The sequence below is a fragment of the Malania oleifera genome, chromosome 11 (genome assembly GCF_029873635.1).
Source record: "Malania oleifera isolate guangnan ecotype guangnan chromosome 11, ASM2987363v1, whole genome shotgun sequence".
Classification (NCBI taxonomy): domain Eukaryota; kingdom Viridiplantae; phylum Streptophyta; class Magnoliopsida; order Santalales; family Ximeniaceae; genus Malania; species Malania oleifera.
This window is the reverse complement of record NC_080427.1, coordinates 40,333,665-40,353,888: the sequence shown is the minus strand read 5'-3', so window position 1 is coordinate 40,353,888 and position 20,224 is coordinate 40,333,665. Positions and strand designations below refer to the sequence as shown.

The following is a 20,224-nucleotide window of genomic DNA, read 5'->3' as shown; positions in this document are numbered from 1 at the left end:
CCCGCGTATTTCTGATATAGGTTTGAAAATATTTGAAAATTATAAGATTTAAGTTTTAATTTTTAATTTGTTATAAATAACTCGAAATTGATAATAAAAAAAACTGACCATAGAAATAAATAGAAAATAACGCCAAATCCCAGACACGCTCAGAGATGTAAATTGAGAGATTGCAGAACTTAATTTGGTGGGGGTTAAAAAATCAAAACCTCTCGCGGGTTCTCTCCATTTCTCTGCATATTTGACTCTTCCCTTCACAGCCTAGGACGCACCGGAAAGATTTGCTGCAGTTGAGTTTCTTGCCGTTGAGGTTCTCTCTCTCTCTCTCGTGGTCATCACATGGCTAAATAACGAGAAATTAGAAAGAAATAAGTAGAAAAAAAAAAAAAGGCAGAATGGGAGTCTGCCGGCGACCAACTCCATGGTCTCCGGCGTCCATGACTAGAAGTAGAATGAAGGCGGTTTTGTTTGCGCTGAATTCCCTCTTTGATAGAGGCATGGCTATAAGAAGTAGAATGAAGGCGGTTTTGTTTGCGCTGAATTCCCTCTTTGATAGAGGCATGGCTCTAAATGATCTGGAATTCAATCAGCCTTTCGGATTTGGTAAACCTATTAATTGGTACTGAATTACTTTTCTGATTGAATATAGGGGTTTTCATTGGTAGTTCACTAATGCGATGTTTGGTTTGAGTAAAATGTGATAGAAATTGATTAGAATGAAAATTTGAATCCGAAGTGATAAATTTGATTCTATTATATTCAATTTTATTCCATTTTTATGTACTAACTCTATGTTTAAGATGTGGAGGTGCAAAGACTGCCTCTTAAGGTTTTGATTATTGGAATCCATGTATATCTCCATTTCTTATCCTTTTAGTAAAAATCAGTTCGGGCTTTCATCGAAAGGAGGAGCTCTTGGAATGCCTGGTCAAATATATAAATACGTCTCCTATAGTCTTACAAGCAGAACATGTTAGGAATCTCAATCCTTCTGAAAGGAGCAAGACAAATCATTTTTAACACTATTTTTTACTATCAAATCAAGCCGTTGATGGTTCTGTTGTTTTGATAGTCATATTCAGTTAGCGTCTCACTCGTGACTAGAATTGAAAACTAATGGTAGATTCGCCTATTGCGCTTTAATACAATATAAAATCAATAATTATTTTATAATATTACTAATTATTTTATAATTAATTTCTGTGAATGATAAATATTATCATACTTTGCATATTATATCTGCCTTCTCCACCCCTTTTCTCTCTTCATTTTCTATTCCCCCAATTTTTTCTCTTCTTCCCCCAAATGTCTCTCCCTAATCGTATTTTTTTTTTCTTTTCTCTCTATTCTCTTCCCTTATTTATTTGTCCAACGTCACTTATACTTGTGGGTAATGGAATTTTCTTCACTTGCACCTAGTGGTGGATTATTCTTAAGCATGAATTATCAGATGGTGCTAATTTTGTGGATTGGAATCAAAGAGTTGTTATGCTCTTAAACCCTTCCTAGTGAGACAGTAGTTGGAGTGTTGGTAGTAAGAAAAGTTCAGTTTAGGTATTATCAAAAGGATGAAAAAGAGGAGCAGAGAAAGATCAACATAATCATAGGTGTAATATAGTAATAGGATGGATGGGTGGTTTGCATTCCCAGTAATTAGTGCGGGCTAAGTTGCGTTGTTTTATTCTTACTTTTAGTCTGCTGCTGTCCTTTGCTATTAGATGCTTTCCAATAGCCCATCTTAAACCTTGATTCAACAATGATGGTGGTTCTGAATGTAGGTTGATTTTATGGCTTTGAGAAATGGTCTTGGATCCCACTCCAAGTGGTCGAGGTGTTCATCAATTCAAAACTGCAGTTGGTCGAGGTTTAGAAACAGTCAACATTGTTATGCCAGTTTGCCATCTTCATTTGAAGGCAGACAAAGTAAATCTTTCAATTCAAATATAATTCATGCAAGATCATGATTTTTCTTCGTTGGAAGGATATTTGTATGAGTAATACTAGAGGCTTTTGCAGCTTTGGTTGGTCTGTTTTGTTGGCTGATATTTCTTGATTGAGTTTTGTCATTGTAATGTTTGTTGAATGCTAGCTCGGTATTGTTAGAATGGCGAAACAAGCTCAAATCCTTTCCCTTGAAGAGGGGCTAAGGAGCAACAGCGGCAGTACCAGTAACATCAGCCCCAGAGTCTCTTCTTCCTCATCAGCCAGAGCCATCATTCAAATATGGCATGAGCTTAGAGACTCTACACCAATCATTTCTTCCCCCATCACTTTCAGTCTCTCTGCCAAACATCCCTTTACATTCCAGAACCACAGGCCAAGCTTCTAATTTCTATTATTTCTTCTCTGAACTTTCATCTTCCTCATGAATCTTCTCCACTTTTCCTCAGACTCCCTGACATCTGCGTCAGGAAGTCCCATAAACCTTCTTCTCAGTTGTTGATCCAGCAGGAGTTCTCTCACCTTTTCTCTTCCCAATTTGATGCCAGGAAAATGCCTTTTTTCTTATGCGAATGTATCCTCCTCTTCTGTCTGAGAGTTCCAAAAGAGTTTGCATGGAGCTGCTTTGTGGGCTGTTGGAAATAGTGTACCAGCTCATTGGCTCTTTTAAGGGGCATATTCCTGAAGTCCTTGTGGGAATAGATTATGTACTATCTTCTTCTGATACTTGTTCATTTGATTAGAATTTTGGATTCTTTATTGGGTATGCAATCCTCATAGTTGTGTTTCCAAAATTGAAGTTTTTATGAGAGGGATTTTACAAGCTTCAATGCAAAATAATGTCCCATTTGCATTGGTCATGGCTGCTGCTGGAGTACTGAGGGCTTCCATTAAATCTATCTTAGAGTGACAGGATGGAGATAATATCCAGGCTGATGATTGCTGCAGAGGAAATCATTGGTTTTACAAAAACAGAAGATTGCAATGAAAGCTGAAAAATAGAAGAAGTGAACGAAGAAAAACTGAAACACACAGAAAGCTGTGAGACAATTCTTCCTCTTCTCTTATCTTGCCTGTTATACTCAGAAGGATATATATATATATACACACACACATAACAGAATAACTGAGCAACTGAAAAACTGAAAAACTAAACAGCTGAATAACTAAAAAATAAAATAGAAACTGGTTGGAGCAGCATCGAGCAGCAACAGAGCTGGAGTAGCAACAGCAACAGGTAACCAGCAGTTAACAGAATAAGCAGCAACAGATTACTGAATATATTTTTACATGCCCCCTCAAAATGGAGTATGGATATTATGAAAAACCCATCTTGGACAAAATGTTGCTGAAAGTTTGAAAACCCAGTGCGTTTTGTAAAGATATCAGCCAGTTGATAATTTGTTTTGACATGCGCAGTCTTGATAACACCTCGTTGAATGAGTTGAATAAAATGACAATCCACCTCGATATGTTTTGTTCTCTCATGATATACTGGGTTAGCAGCAATGTGGATGGTTGCTTTGTTGTCACAAAACAATAAAGCAGCTTGTGAATGAGGAATGTCAAGTTCACGGAATAGTTGCTGTAGAGACCTGGGAAAATATAATAATAATAATAATAATAATAATTGAAAAAAGAGGAAATTCGGTTTGGTGAAGAACTGATGATTGGCTCTGTCTACAAAGATTTTAGATTTACTCATAACGATCAAATTATATATGGTCTTTATATCTAGGGCCCCTGACACAAATAGATGCGTTGCAAGTTCAATACAGATTACTTCTCAAGGTTGTAATGCCAGAGGCATCATTACTGCAGGGCATAGAGAGGGAGGTCATAAACGTGTAGGAATCAATAGAAAAGGCAAATCCCTTATGATACACCACATTCGGCTCCGTTGACCAAACCGGCAACGATTTGGTGAGGGGCGCAGAAAACCGTCAACGGTTTTTTCTAGTAATAGGTAAAACAGTAAAAAGGGGAGGGTTAAAGCCCAAACCAAACCATCAATGGTTTTGTGAGAGGTACAGAAAACCATCGACAGTTTTCTCTATAGTGAGAGTTATTAAAAGTCCCGCGAGCTCATTTCTTTTAACAAAAACAAAATTTTCTCTCTTTTTCTTGGAACCCTGCGGCTCTCTCTCCCTTCTCTCTTTGATTCCGGCTTCGTTTGAGCCCGAATCAATGATCCAGAACCAACACGAGGTTCGTGGGAGAATTCTCTACAACTTGGGCGGAGCATATTTTCAATTTGGGGTTTCGGGGCACCATTATAAAATCAGGGTAAGTAGGGTATTTTAGAATTTTAATGTTAAATTGAAGTAATTGGGGCCTAGGGAATATTAAATGTTAATATTTTGAAAGTTGCGTGAAATAATTTGAGGAAAAATGGATTTCAGACTTTTGAACAATGAACGCCGAGGAGCGTAGGAATTTGGATATTTTAGCAAGATCTCAGTAAGGCAGGTAAGGGGAATAAATTATAATAGTATTTTCTGAAATTACTGGTTGAATGAATATGGGAAAAGGAAAATATGATATTTTTACCTTCGAATATTATAATATGAATATTAGACGAAATTGTGTGGCATATGAGTAATACTGAAATGTGATGTTTTGTGATATGAAATATAATTATAGAAATATTTTCTATAATGAATGGGGAAATATGAGAATATGTTATGTATTATTGAGAAATGTGGAAATTTCCGGAATGAGATATATATATATATATACACTATTATGAGAATGGAATGAGTATTGAAAAGATGAGAAAGAAACAGAAAATGGTGTGAATAGTGAAATGTGATATACACTATTGTTATGAAATATGAATATTGAAATGTGAGTATGAAAATGTGAATATTGTAATGTAAATGCTGTAATGTGAATGTTGAAATATGATTACTGGAAATATGAATATGAAAATGTGAATATTGCAACGTGAATACTGCAATTTAAATGTGAAATGTGAGTACTGGAATGGTGAATATAAAAGTGTGGAAAATTACAATGTGAATACTGCAATTTATGAATACTGGAATGTGAATGATGAAATGTGGAAATGAGAACTCTGATAGACGATTGTTGATATTGAGCATGGTACCGTTGTTAGTGGTGATTACGTGCAACCACACGAACTCGTGGAGCATGTGGCGTGATAGTCGAATGAGCCAGTGAGAAGGGTAGTTTTGCCCCCTGTGTCCGGACTAGGGTTTATGGCAAGTCATTCATACTACAGACAAGTATATGGATTGTTTATTTTGATCTAATTGGATAGGCCAATCGCGGTTAGATTCAGCCTTCGGGCCGCAAAACCTTGACCATGGGGGGAAGTATGACGTGGAGAATGTCCTCAAAGCAGCCATGAGTTACAGACGCGAATGTACTAGTTACCGAGGACACTCATGTGCTAGATGATGAAATAAAATTGAAAGTGAAAAGAAAGAGTGTGAGTTTAATAACATAAATAATTAGGGCGAAGTAAAACTCTCCGCCTGAGGGCTTACTAAGTAAGGTGAGTGCCCTGATAAGTATCAGTTGTAGCCAAACCCGAGTTAATTGGGTAAGGTTACAAACGATATTAGAGCAGAGGGGAGCTACATGTATGGACGTATAATCTCCCTTATCCTCGGGAACTTTCACTGATAAACATGGATTGCATGCGAATGAGATTGAAAAAGAGAATTAAAACTTTTAAAAGCTTGTGTTATATATCTATATGATTATAAATGCGAAATTTGTATATTTTTCTCAGAAGGTATTATCACTGAAATGAATATATGTTATGATATAATGAAACTCATACTACCACACGCTGTAAATAATTTATTCCTTCTTATTGAGATATGTTTCATCCAAATATCTAAATATTTTAGGGAACCGTGACAGGCCTGGAGATAGAGCTTCGAGATAGAGGGGAGCTGATACCCTGATTAGACAGGGTGAGTGTTTTTTAGCTAGGGATGAGAGTTTGATTGATTTTTGGGAGTATATTGGATTTGTATATATGTATGAATGTTTAGTACTCTGGATATTTGTATTATAAATGGTTTATAAATTATGACTTCTGCTGTTAGGGTTGTTTGCATGACAGTTTACCCGGTATCCCACTTCGGGTTGGGTTATGTTGATACGGTATTAGAAATTCTAATGTAGCTGATGTGATGGTTGAGTATATGTGAATATGTTTTATTTATATTGGAAAAAAAAAATGGTATGAAAAGTCGGGGTGTCACAGTTGCAGCATCCAAACTATTTCTGAACTTGCAGTACCTATAGCTCTGTATTTTGATTCTGCAGAAGAACGAGAAACGATTGTCTATTTCTTAGATTTCCAAGCCACAAGAGAATCACCTATGAAAACACAAAACCCTGTTACTAAGCATCTAGTGTCAACACAACCAGCCCAATCAAAATTTGAAAAAACTTTTAGATGTGTTAAGGAAGAACTGGAGTAAAACAACCTTTGTGATGGTGCACCTTTTATATTCCTCAAAACACGTATGGCAGCATCAAGATGTGGTTTTCTTGGTTTATTCAAGAATTGGCTGAGAACTTGTACCGAGTAAGAGATATTAGGCCTTGTAACTGTGAGATAAAGTAATCAACCAATTAATCTTCTATAATGTGTAACATCAGTCAATAAATCACCTTCATACCGAGAGAGTTTTAAATGGGGATCCATTGGAAAATTTGCTAGCTTAGCTGCTAACATTCTAGCATCTTCTAACAAATCAAGTGCATATTTTCGTTGGCACATTGAAATACCTTGCTTTGCTCGAGAGATTTCCAAGCCAAGAAAATATTTTAAAGGACCTAAGTCTTTTAATTTGAACTGAGTATTTAAGAATGATGTGAATTCTGGAATTGGTGATGCAGCATTAGAAACAAGCATAATATCATTCACATAAACCAATAGAGCAATGAAAAAGGTGCTGGTCTTCTTGATGAACAGAGATTTATCTACTTCAGACTGAATAAAACCATTAGAAATCAGATTATCGGAGAGTTTGGAGAACCTTTGCCTCGATGCCTATTTTAAACCATAAAGAGATTTGTTTAAACGCAAAACTTGTGATTTTGATGAAGTATGATAACCTAGAGGAATGGTCATGTATACTTCTTCTTCAAGGTCCCCATGTAAAAAGGCATTATTTACATCTAGCTTATGTAAGTACCAGTTATGAATAGCTGCAAGAGCTAAAATTGATCTTACTATGCTCATCTTCACAACAGGTGAAAAGGTCTCTTGATAGTCAATTCCCTCACATTACGTATAACCCTTTGCGAGTCTGCGACCAAACGAGCCTTATAACGCTCAATGCTTCATCAGCCTTATGTTTCACTTTATAAACCCACTTGCATCCTATGGGAGTCTTTCATGCTGGTAGATTAGTGAGAGTCCAGGTTTTATTTTCCTCAAGTGCCCTAATTTCAACATCCATGGCATCACACCAATGTACAAATTTAGAAGCTTCTTGAAAACTACGAGGCTCGTGATGCATGGATAATGCTAGTGTAAAACATTTGTGAGATGAAGACGAACGATGATATGATATAACTGATGATAAGGGATGTATACCTGATGGACAAGATTCATTCTTGGAGTGGTCTGCAGCATACCAGTGAAAGTCCTTTAAATAACTAGCATGTTTCCTATTTCTGGTAGACCTTCGTGGAATGAAAGGAATGTTGACAGGTGGTGGTGAGTGGCCTGTAGGATTGGAAAGGGAATTGTCTACCGCAGATGACTCATTTTGATGTGTATTTGGTTCTGTAGAAACCGAAACTGGAATTGTATTTGTGATAGGAAAAATTGAAGATGGAGCAATGGAATCAGTAGGAAGAAGACTTGATTGTGCATGTGGATGATTCTGCAAATTTTGACCATTAAAGATGTTATCATGAAATTCAATGTGATACTCTATGGAAGAAAAGCTTAAAAAGGATTTGATATTACTACCCATATCAACAAGGTGCACCTTTCTTTTCGAGAGCCTTCCCATAAGAACTCCACAGTTAAGCGTGCTTAACTTGGAGTAATCTTAGGATGGGTGACCTTCTGGGAAGTTTCTCAGAAAGTGTGTGAGTGAGGACAAAACATACTAAAAAGGACACGTATTGGTCTGTGGGGCCAGTCATTAGTCCGATAAGGCTCGTCCCCTTGTTGTCTGGTCTAGGTGGAGGAGGAGAGACGCAGTGCTCTTTGACAGACTCAGGTTGGGGCGTTAAAAAATGGTATCAGAGCCAAGTTAATGTGATACCCCATAAAAGAAAGGTTTAAAAAGGATTGTCTGGTCCAGGTGGAGGAGGAGAGACGCAGTGCTCCTTGATAGACTCAGGTTGGGGCGTTACAAAATGGTATCAGAGCCAAGTTAATGTGATACCCCTATGGAAGAAAGGCTTAAAAAGGATTTGATGTTACTACCCATATCAATAAGGTGCACCTTTCTTTTCGGGAATCTTCCCATAAGAACTCCACGGTTAAGCGTGTTTGGCTTGGTGTAATCTTGGGATGGGTGACCTTCTGGGCAGTTTTCTCAGAAAGTGTGTTAGTGAGGACAAAACACATTGAAAAGGACACGTGTTGGTTTGTGGGGCCAGTCATTAGTCCGATAAGGCCCGCCCCTATTGTCTGGTCCAAGTGGAGGAGAAGAGATGTAGTGCTCCCTAACAGACTCAGGTTAGGGCATTACAAAATAGTATTAGAGCCAAGTTAATGTGATACCCCATGGAAGGACGTTACAAAAGGAGAGACGCAGTGCTCCCTGGCAGACCTAGGTTTGGGGGTTACAAAATGGTATCAGAGCCATTACCCAACCAGAAGTGTGATGAGATTCACATCACCTAGGTTTAGAAATGTGGGTTCGCAACGAGGACGTTGCGTTCTATAAGTGAGGGAGAATGTGATACCCCATGGAAGAAAGACTTAAAAAGGATTTGTTGTTACCACCCATATCAACAAGGTGCACCTTTCTTTTCGGGAGCCTTCCCATAAAAACTCCACGGTTAAGCATGCTTGACTTGGAGTAATTTTGGGATGGGTGACCTTCTGGGAAGTTTTCTCAGGAAATGTGTGAGTGAAAACCAAACACACTGAAAAGGACACGTGTTGGTCTGTGGGACTAATGACCCGCCCCCCTGTTGTCTGGCCCAAGTGGAGAAGGAGAGACGCAGTGCTACCTGACAGACCTAGGTTGGGGCGTTACATTCAAACTCAGGTATAGGATTTGGGATTATTGGAGTAAGAGGTGTGTTTGTGTGAGGCTGTTTATTGGATGCAAAGGGAAAGATGGTTTCATGAAAAATCACATTACAAGATACAAAAATTGTCTTTGAATGCAAGTCATATAACTTGTAACCCTAAATGCCATGAGGATAACCAATAAAAATGCATGGCTTTGCTCGAGGATCAAACTTTGATCTGTTGTGACTGAGTGTTGATGCATTACAAAGGCAGCCAAGAATACATAATTGATCATATTAGGGTGGCTTTCCAAATAACATCTCATATGGTGACTTGCCTTTTAAAACTGAAGATGGTGTTCTATTAATCAAATATGTGGCTGTAAGGATACAATCCCCCAAAAATTTTTTAAGGTAAAGAAGCTTGAAACATTAAGGCTCGAGCTACATTTAATAGGTGCTGGTGTTTTCGTTCAACAACAACATTTTGCTAATGTATTTCCACACAACTCAAATGATGAATAATTCCTTTTGATTGAAAAAATTCTTTCATATTGAATTCAGGACCATTATCTAATCTTAATACTTTGATTGTGGTTTCAAACTGAGTGGAAATTAACTGAACAAAGTACTGCAGAATGGATCGAGTCTGAGACTTTTGTGCCATAAGAAATGTCCATGTACTTTGACTGTAATCATCTACAATGGTCAAAAAATATCGAGAACCATCCATTGCACACGTGGAAAAAGGACCCCAAATATCACAGCGGATCATTTCAAAAGGTTTTGTTGTATGGATTGAACTTGGTTTAAATGATAACTTGTGTTGTTTTGCTAATGGGCATATGTGACAGATATGAAGACTACCTTTATTTATGCTTGGAATATTATTATATAACAAAGATAATTTTGAACCAGAAGGGTGTCCCAAACGACAATGCCAAAGATCTTTTTCAGACAAATCAAAATTCATACAATGAACTGAGTATGGTAAAAAAGAAGTAGCTATAGCAGATTCTGATTCCGGAAGGTCTTCAGATCCAGGTAACAGAAAGTAATAAAGTCCTTTAGTTGCTTTACCCACTCCAATTATCTTCTTGCTCACAAGGTCCTGTATATAGCAGTGTGAAGAAGTAAAGTACAGTCATAAGTGTGAGTTGGAAGTCAATTTGCTAACTGAAAGAAGATTGAAGTTAAATGCAGGGACACACACATCAGTTAAGCATAAATCATTAGAAAGCTTAACAGTACCAATATGAGTGGATTCAACCTTTTGTCCATTCGGCAGTTGAACTTTAGATGTAATACGAGAGTAATTATGAAACATAGATGCTGAATGTATGATGTGATCAGTAGCCCCCGTATCAATGATCCAAGGGCTGTTTTATCAGATTGAAAAACAGAAAAAGACACTAGGCAGGGACCTACCTGACATAAGAGTATGTTGTGTTGTTATTTATAGCAAAGGCAGTTGACAAAGATGAAGAGTTAGGAGCCTTGAGGAGACTCAGAAGCTGCTCACATTGCTCTGGAGTAAAAGGACAAGAATTTGCTGCAATTGAATCTTTATCAGCAATGACTTGATGAGCAGAAGTAGTATATCTTGATGCTGGCTTATTTTTGGTAAATTTGTACCCAGGAGGATAACCATGTAGTTTATAACATCTTTCAGCTGAGTGATTCTCATGACCCCAATGAGAACATCGTCCCTTTTGCTTTTTATTTTTCTGATATCTTTGCTGGTGTGCATTTGAAGAATAATTCTTACTCAACATTGCTGCAGATTCAATGGAAGGCACATGCCCTGCAGCAGTTCGTTGACACTCTTCCTGAACAATTAGTGCATACACCTTGCCGATTGAAGGCAGAGGATCAGTCAACAATATTTGTCCACAAATTTGTGAATATGCGTCATTTAACCCCATAAGAAATTGCAGCACATAATCCTCATGAGATGACTTTCCACATGCACAACCTCAACCACAAACACATTTCTTAGTGGCTATGTAATTAGACAATTCATCCCACAGACCTTTGAGCCTAGTGAAATAGGCTGTTACAGTTAAATTTTCTTGCATCAGGTTGGAGATATCTTTCTTTAACTGATAGAGACGTGGTCCATTTGATTGTCGAAATCGGACAGCAAGATCATCCCAAAAATATTTTGCCAATTCATGATGAAGAACACTTGATGCAATTTCTCCGGAAACAGCATTCAGGAGCCAAGAAAGGATCATTCTATTACATTTTGACCAGGCTGCAGACAGAGGATCTTCATCCTTCGGCTTAACTATTGTACCATTTATGAAACCATATTTGCTTTTGGCTGATAAAGCCAATATTATGGCACGCCTCCAACTGGGATAATCATCCGGTCCAGTCAATTGCTGAGAAACCAGAAGTGAACCAGGATTTTCGCCATGATGCATAAAGTATGGATTAGATGAATCAATTTCAGAGGATGAAGCAGGAGAAGACATGATGAAGAAAAACACGATAAAAAAAAAATGAAATGCTGAATGTGTTTTCTTCAAGAAAGAAGAAACACAAGATTTTACAATTTGCAATCAAGTCTGCTCTGATACCATTTTACGAAAACAGAAGATTGCAATGAAAGCTGAAAAATAGAGAAGTGAATGAAGAAGAAACTGAAACACACACAGAGAAAGCTGCAATAGAATTCTTCCTCTTCTCTTATCTTGCCTGTTATACCCAGAAGGATATATATACACATATAACAGAATAACTGAGCAACTGAAAAACTAAAAAATAAAACAGAAATTGGTTGGAGCAGGATCGAGCAGCAACAGAGCAGGAGTAGCAACAGCAACAGGTAACCTGCAGTTAACAGAATAAACAGCAACAAATAACAGAATATATTTTTACAATTGGAGGTATAGCAAGTGATCTGATTTCTAGAAAAGGAGGTTTTACTAATTTAGGTGATGATCCTGCCAACAGTCTTCTCCTGTAATGTATCTCACCAGCCCTAGCTCGAAGTGGCCCAATTTCTTGTCAGCCCCCTCTGCTCATATGCCTTGCTTCAGCATTGTTGACTGAAATCTCTCCCTTAAAACATTTCTATTCAAGGGTTCTTGAACACATGTGTGGTAATGTAACTCAACTGGGGCTTAATGATGTAGTGTTCTTTTAAAGAAGCAGGAGCCGCAGCCAGTGCTTTCTGCAATCAGAATGTCTTTTTAGATGAAGGGAACAAGGATATGGTGGAGTCTCTTATATGGAACTACTGTCAGGATATCTGCTTGGGGCATTGGAAGGTGGCTGGATGCTTCATGAAGGGGAAGATGGGTTACTTGCAGATTTGGAGAGGATCGGTGAATCTGTTCTCCTTATTGCCTGTTTCTGTATTTTGGAATATGGTGGCCCCAACTATGCTCTTGTATACTATATTAAGGAACAAATTTTCTTGAAAGTTTTTTATAGTTGTTAAGGCCTGACAGACATTGTTGGCCTACAACCTAATAGCTTAAGCTTTTAGGTAAAGAGGTAAAGTTAAACAATATATGGTTGGATTTGAAAACCTTAGCTTTTACATATCGTTGTTTAAATACTGCCCCTATAACTAATGCACTTAGACACCTGGGCACGGGCATCCAAACAGAAAAGTAGCTCCAGCATCACATACATTGTTTGTGGCACTCATATATTTGGAAAGGATTCTAATTCAGATTAAAGAGTGTTATTGAAGGAGTTACTAAGAACTCTGACTTTGATTATTGAATATTAAATACTGAATTTTTTCTTTGGCGTAACTGTAGGGATATCCTGGCATAACCCTTCTGATGGCATGGCTTTTGGAGTTTAGCCTTGGTTTGGCGAAGCCCACGAATATTTTACTGTTTCAGAGTCTTGTTGGAAAAACTAATGGGCATTGCAGTGAGGTCTCCTCTCAGGCTGATATGTGGAAGAATTGACAGGAGATGTTAAGAGTCTGGTAAGAAAATGTTAGAGTTGCTTTTAAGTTTCATTGCCTTGGTAGATTACAGGTTAGTAGTGATTCAATTGTTTTATTTATGTGCTGCAGTTTCCATTGAAAATCAGAAGTGCTGCTTTATAACCTCCATGTGAGAAGTTGGTTTGCTGTTCTAGCTTTGATGCATATCACTAAATTTTTCTGTATTCTTGAGGATTAAGATGAAGATATTTTAATAAATATAAACTTATATACTTCATGTATTGCATTTGAGATTCCGGGAGTGCTCTAAATAATATCGTAGGAAGGACTCAAAACCTCTTAAATTCATGATCTTTGTTTACAGATGCTAGTAATTATACACTTATTTAACTAGGTACTTGATGAAGTTGTTGCCCCAGCTGATCATCAAATTGCCAAAAGATGGCCAGAACTTGGTTACCAATGAGATGTATTCACTTTTTTTAGAATCCAACAAAATATTACACCAAAACCCATATTAGTTTCATGGCTGCAGTCATTATCTTACCTCTGTTCTCAGGGTCCTAGAACTGCGAGTTTTCTACAAAAATAGGGTTATGAAATAGGGCTTAGAAAGAACAATATATGAAAATGGGGTTATTTGCACCTTGAAGATGTGGACAAGAGTGGGCCCCGCAAAATTATGGAGATAGTGCGTCAGCATTTGCAACTGTTGGACTGTAGGTCCCACATTGACGGTCAGACCCCACACATGAAAAGAAAGTGTGTCCGCATGTCAAACATGCGAACCGAAAAAAGCAAAAAATTGCCATCCGACAATCAGAGTTGCCATTTGACAGTCGCAATAAATACTGTGTCCGCATATTTGACATGTGGACACACTTTTTGAAATATATAGTGGTAATCAATGTAAGACATTTATTGATGAGTCATGCATGGGTTGATATGATCTATGCATTCATGCCTTTAATTGGACAAGACTTGGACAGGGTTGTCTAGCGTGGCCGACTCCCGCCCTCTCCCCTCCTCTCCCCAAGCAATAACAACTCTTGACATTAAATAACCACCTAATTAATATTTTATAAATAAAATTTTCTTCCTCTATATGATCAGAAGCTTGCTGCACTCAACTCATCCCAACAATTGAGTTACATAACCCTTTATCTTTCTCCCAAATTTTCTTTCAACCACTTTTTATTTTAATTATTTAATTTTTCATACCAATTAAGGTAATATTTTAATTACATGCTACTATTATATAATTATTAGTAACATACTTTATATTATATATAATTGTGATATATATATATATATATATTATACATATTCATATTCATATTCATATTTATATTGTCATATATCGTTATTGTTACATAATAATAATAATAATAATACATACATACATACATACATACATACATACATATACATTATTACTTACACTACTAACTCGCTAACTTTCACTAATTATTTTTATTCTTATTGATGATAATAACTCATTATATTAATTACATGTGTTTGTATATGTGAACAATTTATGTGTGTATATTATTATAGTGATATAATATGTTATGTTTTTGTATTATAGACATGTATTATTACATATTCACATGCGTATTATTATGTGTGTATGTTTGTGTGTGTGTAACATACTATTACGTTCAAATTACATTTTTTGTCATAAGACTCATTATTATAATTGTTGTTGTTATTATTATTTATATGCATAAGCATAGCTAATTTATTGTGATTTTTTGAACTAGGTTATAACAATGACTGATAATAAAGTAAACATTTTATGTTACTTTAATGGAAAATTTCAATATGGAGTAATAGATTAGAGTATGATTGTCCTCCAGCAAAAGCAATGTGGTTCTCTCAACGGATAAGATTTCAACAATTCAGTACAAAATTACATAGTTCATTATTAGTATATCCATCTCAATATATGTTGAAGATCATTGCTAAGCATCCACAATTGACACCCTCGGCAATAGCTTTCATACTAGTGGAAGTTCAAGACGATGACGATCTTGAGGCCATGATGGGTTTATTGCTACAATTGACGTGGATGACATCAATCCAACTTCATGTAGAAGCTTTACCAATCGAGCAACCATTTTCATTAACTCCAAACTCCCAAGCCATGGATACCAACTTAGGTAATGATTTTTCTACACTTCCATACACGAGACATGTATCTACAGATGTCATGGATAGCCTCCGTAGTCATTTCAATACGACTTGTGGCATGTCCCCTACACCATCGTGCATTCCCCCATAAACAGATTATTTTACACAACAAGAGGACAGATACAATCCAAGATTTCATGGTGAGCATGCTAGTCCAGCCAATGTTATTAATGTTACTAATGATGATGTATCTACCACAAACATTGACCTTAATGTAATTAGGAATATGGTTCAAAGAGAAAATGACAGATACACTATCAATGGTGACATTCCTAGAAGTGTGGAGGAATTGTGTCATGATATAAATGATGAGGAGTGTGAAGGCCTTAATATAGATGAAGATGATCTTGAAGGGCCATAATTAGAAGGCCTTGGCGAATTGTCAAATGCCCAAAGATTTCATGATGCTTTATCTTCCACTTGCTCACATATTGATTCAGATGCTCTCAGTCTACAATCTCAATGGAGGTGCGACACAAATGCAATACTGTGGGATCCATCTAAGGATTTACAAAAAGGACTACAATTTACTGACAAGATGAAGTTGGAACTTTCTGTCCAACAATGGCGCATAATGTAACATCAAGAGTACAAAGTTGTGGAGTCTAAACCAAATAAATGGACTCTGTAATGTAAAAGACAAGTGGAAAGGAATTTCCCATGGAGACTTCATGCTCAGATACTCAAGACACATGGTGACTTTGAGATTCCACGATATGTGGGTCTACACACATGCATGCATCCAATGATGTCACAAGATCATGCACAACTCAACAGTACGATGATTGCAAGGGTAATTGAACAAGTGGTGCGGGAACGACCAGACATCACCATGGCAGCTTTAACAGTTGTGGTCAAAGAATGTTTTAATTATTGCCCTTCACATAGGAAGATGTGGTTGGGTAAACAGAAGGTTGTTGAAGATGTGTTAGAGTATTGGGAGAAGTCATACGAGCTGTTGCCAAAGTGGATGTAGGTTGTCATTGATTCTAATCCAAACTTGTGGGTCTTATGGTCGTATGATGCAGTTGATACTAGATTAGCCATGTTTGATCGCGTCTTTTGGGCTTTTCGCCCATCTATTGAGGGGTTTGAACATTGTAGGCCTGTAATTACTATTAATGCAACACATTTATATGGGACGTACAAGGGTAAGGTTTTGATTGCCAACGAGTTGATGGCGATCAAAAAATATTCCCATTGGCCTTTGCAATTGTAGAGAAAGAGTCAAGGAACAACTAGGGTTGGTTTTTTTCATGCATTCGGGATCATGTCGTCAGGCCTGTCATATGCTTGATGTCGGATTGACATGAAGGCATAATATCAGAAGTCAATAATCCACATGCCTATGATTGGCATCCTTTGAATGCGTACCATCACTTTTGTGTTTGACATGTGGCAAGTAATTTCAACACTACATTCCGTAATACCGAACTTAAGAAATTGGTAATTAAAGCAAGTTTTATTGTTCAATTGCGAAAATTTAAAAAAATAATGGAGAAAATTGGTAATGCCAATGTAGACGCATTACAATGGTTAAACAGGATTTCTTTGGACATGTGGACGATGTGTCATGATGGCAGGCACAGATACGGTATAATGACTTCCAATATGGTTGAATCGTTTAACAATGTTCTTAAAGGTGCTCGCCAACTCCTAATCACTGCACTAGTGCAGTTGACATTCTAGCGAAGTGTGCACTACTTTGATCATCGACATAACACTTTTGAAGCTACTATTAGATAGGGAAGGAGCAAGTGGACACCCTATGCCGTAAGGCTTTTGCAACATTGGCGAAAGAGTGCAAGTGCTCATGAAGTCATTAGGTTCGATCGAGCATTAGGCGTATTTCATGTCAAGACAACACGTCAATCTAAAAACATGAACAAAGGGAATGACATTTAAATTGTTCGCCTTAGCTGGTAGACATGCACATGAACAAATGGCAATCATATAAGTTGCCATGTTCACACCTAATGGCTGCTTGTGAAAAGGCTGCCGTCGACTGGGGTCAATATGTTCACCCATGTTACAAGTTGGCAGAACAATATGAATGTTATCGACCACAATTTCAGCCAATTCCACATGAAGATTACTGGTTTGAACCTATAGTCCCAACACTCTATCCTAATCCTTGACTAGTGCGTGCAAAGGGTCATCCAAGGTCGACATGATTAAAAAAAGAAATGAATTGGTGGGAGACAGGAAGAAAACAAAGATGTAGTGCGTGTGGAGTAGAGGGGCACAATCGCTTATCCTGCCCAAATGCAAACAAATGATTTATGATTCACCCTTTTATTATGTATTGGGTTGTTACTAATTAATTTAGTCATTGCATTATCACATTACTTGGCTGATTTAGTGAAAAAAATGTTTATGATGTTAAATATTTTTGTGTATTTTTTAAGATGTTAAAAATAGTGAATATTTTGTTTGTTTAGTCTAAATAATCCATGTATTTAAGATTTTATGGGTCCACGATGCATTGCTACTCGAAATCAAGATATTGGGATTGGACTTGTCAATTGATTTATAACCTTTCGAGTACAACCAATATATATTCGAACCTCCTTTACTTGTAGGAGTACATCTTGGATCTATCGATTATGTTATGGTCGGAGTCCTACTCATGGTGAACTGGTCGAATTGGGCGAAGCTGTAGGTATTATTGCTATAGTGGAACTAGAATATTAATATAAGTGAATGATATTTGTATAGAAGATATTTGCATGTAAAAGAAATAATATGCACGAAACTAAGGTGTTTGTTAGTATACAAGAAATACATTTTTTCTTTATTTTAAGTCCCACAAGGAGGTCGCCTTCGAGTATGAAATGGTTGTTGGCGTCGTTGTCGTCGTCGTGGTTCTAGGGGTTCCACGACTTCACTTGGCTCAGCTGCTGTATGCTGTATCATCTCACTCATCTCCTCATTTCTACCAACTGCTGATATCCCATAATTGGTGTCATAATGTTGTGTCACCTCAACATAGTCCTGTGTGTCATTCCTCTTATATAGTAAGATCATTCTGATCCACTTGGATGTACGAATGGTGATGGTTGGAAGAATTGGGAAAGCCATATGTCAAAGTGGGTTGATTCTATTTCAACAATTGTAGGTCTATATGTAGGGGGCCTATATGGTGTTGGTGTTTGCATGTATTCATTATAAAACTCCTCTGGTTGTGAAGAAGTACTACGGCCTGCATAATCTGAAGTACAAGTTGATTGGGGCGAACATGAAATCGAAAGTAGGTCTATATGGTGGAGATGCGAAGAACTTAGTGGATGTTGAGGTGGCACGTGCAACTATGGATGGACCGCCATCACGATCATCAGCTCCACCACCACGACCATCACCATTAGTCATTGTTGTCATCATCGTCATAAGGCACTTGAATAGGTGATTTAGTCCTTCTTCGATGCCTATCTAAAGGAGGTCTAGAAGGCCTTGCAGTAGTATCAACGGGGCAAGTGGTCAACTCTGGCTAATCAGAATAAATTCTTTCTGATTCTTTTAGAGCCCTTAGTCCATTGATGCATAACATTTGAATACAATCCACATCATTGTCACTTATAACAGTTGCCAAGTGCGTTGCCAATCCATGTACTTTCAAAGTTTTACACCTGAGAAAAATTAATTGTTAAAAATATTTTCATGTTATTAATCATTGGAATTAAAAATAGTAAATAAATTACCATACCATGACCTCTTTTGATGCAGCCATATGTGAGAAAAATCGGCGTCTATTCATTCAATTTCATTTCATATAATCATTGTGGTAAGAAAATACCTCATCAGTTAGGTATGTAGTAATCACATGGTTACATCTGTCCTCCCACATATCTACCCATTGCTTATGATACATCGGCCAATTTGTGCTAGTCCAGTGTTGTAGGTCGATGTCATGGAGATTTCGAAAGAATTCAATCTCTGTTGGGATGCACTGGTTCATCCCGAATTGTCTTAGTACACGATCAGGTCGATGAAGCTCGACAACATAAACATATATCATCAGGATTACCGATTGTCAAATTGCATCTCCCAACACTTGTACACAATGGCCAAACAAACTGTAAGCATACGGTGAAAGTAATTTGATTATTAGAATATATCTAATCAAATTGTAATCAACCTTAAAGTGGAGAAGATATTAACCTGGTCATTTTTTAATAGATGTAGATGATATCTGTACCAAGACAAAACATGTGTTGGCATGTGTGTGATGGAGAAAGTAGCTCTCCACCTGCATAACAACTCTAATTTCGATCAATTCATTCTTTGTATTGATAGTATTTGATTTTTGAAATATCATAATAATGAATAACTATTGTGTTTTTCATACCACATGGCTAGTGGACCATGACTCCAGTCAACATCATAAAGATGCCGTGGTGCAAGATGGGGACATCTATCGCATGCCCAAGCTTATAGTAGTACAAGTGGGCCGGAAATTTCCTTTACACCTCGCTTAAATGCTCGACACATCTCCTTGTATAACCATGCTAAGGTAGCTGAACCCCAATTGTATGTTTGAATTTGAGAAATATTTTGTTAAATGGCAAATACATTAAATTCACCATATTGGATGATTTATCTATTAGTAGGCAACACCTATCAACTGCAAAAGATTCGCCCGAACCCATTGAGACAAATAAATATCATCATCAGAGTCTTCTATTGCTCTAAATTGCCTAGCTAACCAACCAAGATTCAACCGGCTACCACATAGCATACGATGTTGGCGTGGATCAACCCCAAGAAGCTCAACACATAAGCTTCCCCAATCAAGGTTTGTCCTACCCACTACAAGACGTCATCTATTGGCAGACCAAATTGCAAATTCACATCTTTTAATGTAATCGTCGCCTCCCTAACAGGTAGATGAAACATGTGCGTCTCCGGTCTCCAATGCTCAACAAAGGCAGTGATAAGGTGCCAGTCTAACTGATAAAACCCCACCTTTGCCACTCCATAAAAACC

At 37.3% G+C, this 20,224-nt stretch overlaps 1 protein-coding gene and 1 long non-coding RNA gene across 3 annotated transcripts; one reads left to right on the top strand and one right to left on the bottom strand.

Moving 5' to 3' along the window:
* Positions 1–145: 145 nt before the first annotated feature.
* LOC131167703 (uncharacterized) lies at positions 146–13,320 on the top strand. Its single transcript, XR_009140138.1, has 3 exons — positions 146–310; positions 12,912–13,087; positions 13,178–13,320. It is a non-coding gene; the product is annotated as an uncharacterized LOC131167703 (long non-coding RNA).
* Positions 9,981–12,521, bottom strand: LOC131167700 (uncharacterized). 2 transcript variants are annotated; one of them, XM_058126542.1, is made up of 3 exons: positions 12,067–12,501; positions 10,561–11,970; positions 9,981–10,243 (listed from the first exon to the last, which is right to left on the bottom strand). In XM_058126542.1, the coding sequence occupies exons 2-3, from the start codon at positions 11,055–11,057 to the stop codon at positions 10,234–10,236; spliced, it is 507 nt and encodes a 168-aa protein (XP_057982525.1). In that variant the 5' UTR covers positions 11,058–11,970; positions 12,067–12,501; the 3' UTR covers positions 9,981–10,233. The 2 variants fall into 2 exon arrangements, with proteins under 2 accessions (XP_057982525.1, XP_057982524.1); XM_058126541.1 differs by having other exon boundaries at positions 10,561–12,521.
* Positions 13,321–20,224: the final 6,904 nt, after the last annotated feature.